This window comes from Pinus tabuliformis, chromosome 4_1 (genome assembly GCF_031772625.1).
Source record: "Pinus tabuliformis cultivar Carrire ecotype Pingquan chromosome 4_1, CPIR1, whole genome shotgun sequence".
NCBI classification, from domain to species: domain Eukaryota; kingdom Viridiplantae; phylum Streptophyta; class Pinopsida; order Pinales; family Pinaceae; genus Pinus; species Pinus tabuliformis.
In genome coordinates, this window is record NC_142303.1 from 807,275,738 (window position 1) to 807,281,372 (window position 5,635).

At 34.8% G+C, this 5,635-nt stretch overlaps 1 protein-coding gene across 1 annotated transcript; it reads left to right on the plus strand.

Annotated features, from left to right (window-relative positions):
• The first annotated feature begins 565 nt into the window (after window positions 1–565).
• LOC149178683 (universal stress protein A-like protein) lies at window positions 566–2,223 on the plus strand. The gene is made up of 4 exons (XM_089423696.1): window positions 566–1,036; window positions 1,422–1,525; window positions 1,611–1,729; window positions 1,836–2,223. Exons 1-4 carry the CDS (start codon window positions 835–837, stop codon window positions 1,915–1,917), a joined length of 507 nt encoding a protein of 168 aa, XP_089279822.1. The 5' UTR covers window positions 566–834; the 3' UTR covers window positions 1,918–2,223.
• Window positions 2,224–5,635: the final 3,412 nt, after the last annotated feature.

Genomic DNA, 5,635 nt, shown 5'->3' on the forward strand with positions numbered 1-5,635 from the left:
TATTAAAGTTGGCCGAAGAGACCCGTGTACGAGATTAGCGGTCGCCACAACTTTTTCCAAGAAATCGAACTACAGGATAGCAGATCGCAACTCTCAGTCGTGGAAAGCCTGCAACAGTGTCTCAGTCAATTGAAAAGTGGAGAAGGTTATGGGTTTAAAAAAGAGAAATTTAAGTTTTAATTTAATTTTTGTATTTTTAAAGGGGATTTTTTTTTATGATTTGAGTTGTCAAATTAAAGAGTGGATGATTCATTACTGTTATTTAAAAAACCACACCACTAATTTATCGATAATCTGCAAAGAGGCAAATTTCACTCCTACCAAAAATCTTTAGATTTTGGGCAAACTCCAGTCCCTTTATTTTCTTATTTAAGAATATGAAATTTTATAAAAAATTAATAATTCTTTTAATATTGCAAGCGCCGTAATGTCGCTGAGTCAGTTTTTTCTAAAGAAACATAATAATTAAGTGGAAGAATATTTGTCGACAAATTCAGGGGAAAAAATTTAAACATATATTATTCGTTAAATTATTTAAGTGAATTCGCACATTTTAAGACAGGCCAGGCTGAGGCCAGGCCGAGGAATTTATGCCTGGTGGAATTCTCGTCCGAAGAATCTTGAACTTTATGGCGGGCGGGCACGATAACTGTGGGGGCACACGATAAAAAGGTAGAGGCGTAGCGGGTGTCACAAAAAAAAAACCCCTCTTTATTAAAGCGCCCACTGGTTCGATTAGGGGCTCAGAACTTCCTCTTTCATTGCAATTTGCAGAAAAAGATCAGAACCGAAGAAGGCCCATCAAAATTTGCTGGGTGCATTTGCATTGGAGAAATGGCCGAGCTTGAGGGCTGCAAATCCGAGCAGAGGCAGAAGCAGAGGAGGGCAGTGGTGGCTGTGGACGAGAGCGAAGAAAGCATGTACGCCTTGTCTTGGGCTCTGCAATATCTGTTACACCAGGATTCCAAGGAAGATCATGTTATTCTCTTGCACGCTCAGTCGCCCCCTAGGGTTTATGCTGCAGTCGATGGCACAGGTTGTAGAAATAACTATTTTGCGCTATCTCTAAATTAATATAGTTTGTGTGGGGTTTATTTCATGAGGTTTTATGTTCAAATTTCTTATGGAAAAGGGGAAGAGGCTGAAGACAGAATCACCTCTGTATTCTTGTAATGACATTTTACATTCTTGTAATGACATTTTACTGGCGAAGCTTTTCTTCCATCCAACATTAAGACTGAAACTGATTCTAGCATTCTACTGAAGCAGCTTTTTCTTCCATTCAACATTAAGATGCTCTTTTTCTTCCACATTATGATGGTCCCCTTAGAGAAAAAACTATTCTGAGCAATCTTGTTTTTGTGTTTTTGTAGATTTTTTTTTCAATGTTTGATCATGGTATGTCATGATTTGATGAACAGCTTATGTCTTCTCGTCTGATATCATGGAGTCCCTGGAGAAGCAACAGAGGGAAAACACAGAGAGCATATTGGAGAGGGCCGGAGCCATCTGCAATGAGAAAAATGTATGAATTCTTGCCAGACCAGTTTCGATATTGTTAGGAAATAATTTTAGAGAATTTAAGTTTAAATATTGTTGTAAATATTCAGATATGCTTTGAGACGGTGGTGGAGACTGGAGATGCCAGAGATGTTATATGTGAACAAGTTGAGAAGCTTCAAGCAGACATTCTGATTATTGGAAGCCATGGCTATGGCGCCATAAAAAGGTCTGTATATGCGGATCCCTTCTGTAACTGGTATCGTTGAATTGCTAATTTCAGTATTGTTCAGTCTGTAACTGAAGGACTGTGGGATTTTGTTTGAATTTTGTAGAACATTTTTGGGAAGTGTGAGCGATTATTGTGTCCGCCATGCCAAGTGTCCTGTGGTGATTGTGAAGCTCCCAAAGGATTGAGATACAGTAGCTGGTTGACTATGCCCCAAATTTAAGGTTGAGAAGGATAAAGCATATTACTTATGTGTGTTCATCTTACATATACACAAGCATTTGGAACAGTGTTTGAGGGTAAAAGGATTTTCTGGTTAGTATTATAATGATGCATGCAATTAGAACTAATGGCCCTACCTGGGATTATGTCAGCGTTACAGATGTTTGCAAGAGTGTCAAGTTTTATCTCTTAATTTTTTATGTGGGGCCTAGGAAAAGGAAAAAGCTAACCATGTCGTTTATCATATTTTGATAAGAAAGGCAATTATTACATATTGGACGAGCTTTATCTTTAAATTCGGCTTTCTTATTTATTAGATTTTATTTTGATGATTTATTATATTTTAATATGCATATTAAATTTTATAGGTATAGAATTTACCAATATAAAATTTTAACTTTATTTTATGAGTTTTTTTTATTGGTATATAATGTGTGAAAATATATAGTATTATTTTTCAACGTTGTTTTTCTTTAAATGAATTAAATTTTAAAGAAAAATAGAACTATTCAGGATTGATGTTTATAATATAAAGTGTTTGTTTGTTTGTTTGTTTGTTTGTTTTTTAAATTATTTACATTTATCAATGAAGCTGTAATTAAGTTTTGGAGAGTTCATGTTTGTTCATGGCTCTATATATGCGTGAAAAAGTTATTTGTGAGAAAGTTAGTAATATTAATTTTAGTTTATTAAAAGGGGTTGTACAATAAAGTAGGAACCAAATATAATGTTTGGTTGAAGAAAATGTTTAAGCTATGCAAGTGCGGAGTTGTCTTTTTTTTTTTTTTTTTTTTTTGCATGAACCCTTAACTTGGTATAGTTTCAAAATAATCTAATGGAACAATGATGAAACTCTCTTTTCTGCTCCACTTTCTAATATTTATAGGAACATTCTTGATTGTGCCAATGACCTTTTATACATTGGAATTTACAACTTAAAGGCAAGTTTTCATTGCCTCAAGTAGTAGTCTATGAATTTGTGAGTTTCCCAACTATCCACCATGGCCAAAGTCAATCTCCCACTCAATTCGTATTGGGATAAGCCTTCTTGCATCTTACTCTTAGCTTGTTGGCGATTTTTCCATAACAATACCTAATACCTATAAAATTCTCACTAAAGGGTCATCCACTTGTTCCAAAGTGCTCAACTTTTTCTTCAATGCAAAATTCTTGGCATAGTGTTCCTTGGTACAAATCAAACATGAAATTGACTTCTTCTTCTTTGGTGCATCCCTTTACTTGGCATATTCTTCTCCGACCTTCTATGTATTGGCTTTCTCCTTGTCCTTCTTCTTTCGCTTCCTCTCACAATGGTCTCTTCGCTATTTTTTAGACCATTCTTAGCTTCACCCTTGAATTCTAATAGCTTGTCCACTATGGTGATGGTTATCTACAGGGTCTACATGTTTTGGCATCTTGAGTCACTTTGCACCTACAATTGCAAATTATTCATGAAGTGGAAAAACATATATCCTTTTAACATATGCTTGATCTCCAACATGAGCCTTGAAATCTCCTTGACATAGGTCTACTAGTGTGCTTTAAGTCCAACAAGTGATTTCTTGAGATTCATTCTTTTTTTTCTTGGACTGAATTGTGCCCTCAAGGTTGCCTTCAATTTCATCCATTTTTTAATCTTCTCCATGATGTGTCTGGTTTCTAAATAAGTCACATGATTTCTCCACTAAATATTTGCGGTCTCCATCAAGAACATAGCAATAATGTTTACCTTGGTCTCATCCAAACCCCCATTCAAACACTCCAAGTACTACTCAAGAGAAATCACTGAGGACCTTAGCATTGTGGGTACCATCATGTGGTTCTTTATCTTGATGTGCACAGGCATGGTAGATGAGCTTTGTCCAATTGCTCTCTTTAACACATTGATATTATCTTCCCAGTTTTGTAAACATCATAGGACAAAAGTTAGCTCATCCTCAACAACCTTCAACCAATTTTCCATGTTCTCGATATTAAGTTCTTGTTGTCCCTACGACAACGACCCTCCAAAATTTGTTCCTATGTCAATTTTGGAGCCTATTCTAACTATCGTTTCAAGCCCCCATGCATTGTCATGTGGTTTGATTTGTTATTTGAGTGTTTTCTCCTAGTGTCGCATCCTCCTAAGTCAATGTGTCTCAAGTGTCATCACTTAATCATTAGAAGCGTTCAAGTTAATAAGTTTGAGGTTAGGTGAACTCACAATCTTTCTTGACTTAGAAACTTGCCTTCTAGCCATACACACTAAAAAAACGCAAAACAGAAAAAGCAAGCAAAAAGCAAGAAAATCTCTCACAAAAGAAAAAGTGCACTTTGAGTTGACGAAGGCTTGCACTTGAGGTGAGTGCACTCCTTCGAGCTAAAGAAGTGTGCCCTACCTGGGCGCATTCATTCAGGATGAACAAGTGGCGCCCTACCTGGGTGTACTCCTTTGTGTAGATGACATGCACCCTGTCTAGTTGCGTGTGTGAGCCAACCATGGGAGATTTTAGGGGCAAAATTTAAGGGGGTTTTCATTTTAGAGGGGCGAAATTTTTATAAAACACCCATTTCATATATTTAGCCCAACCTTTATTTAAAAATAATTATTTTTTTCATTTTAGCCCAAAGAAAAAGGGGTGATAAACTATGAAAAGACTCATTTGACCCGATTATCCTGGTTTGGAAGGTTATATTTCATTACAATCACCCAATTTTCTGCTTTGCAATGTTAAATTCATTTGCAATCGCTCATTTTCTGGTTTGGGAGGTTGTATTTGGTCACAATAAATAAAAATATAAATAAAGTGGAGGTATGGTAAGTAAATAAAACCTCTTTTTATACTTACTCCAAAGGTATGGTAAATAAATAAAAATATAAATAAACTAGATGTATGGTAAATAAATAAAAGCTCTTTTTATATTTAGTCCATAACTCTCTTTCTATTTAAGAAGGCTCAAAAAAGAGGTTTTATTTAAGTGAATCCTATGGGTCAAATACCCCATATTTATCTAAGAGGTATGGTAAATTAATAAAAATACAGAGGTATGGTAAATAAATAAAACATTTTTTTTTATATTTACTCCATAACTCACCTTATATTTAGGAACACTCAAAAAATGCGTTATCTTTAGGTGAAGCCTATGGGCCAAATACTATGGGCCAAATACCATGGGCCAAATTATTATTAATACCATGCAAAAAAACATTATTAACCCTAATATTAGTATTAATAAAAATAAAGATGACACATGGTATTCACGTGGAATGTAGCCTATTTAAATAGGGGAATTGAACCAGCATAGATCCAAATAAAGCTTATATTTACTCCATAAGTCACCTTATATTTAGGAACACTAAAAAAATGCATTATTTTTAGGTGAAGTCTATGGGTCAAATACCATGGGCCAAATTATTATTAATACCATGTAAAAAAACATTATTAACCCTAATATTAGTATTAATAAAAATAAAGATGACACATGGTATTCACGTGGAATGTAGCCTATTTAAAGTGGGGAATTAAACCAGCATAGATCCATATTTACTAATTTTTATAAATTAATAATAGTAGTTTTTAAGCTCCAAGTTTATGATAACCCATGGTATTCATGTGAGCATAGACTATTTAAAGGGGAAATTCTATCAACATAGATCCATCTTAATTATCGATCTACAAGTGTTGAGAGGGATAAATAGATTTC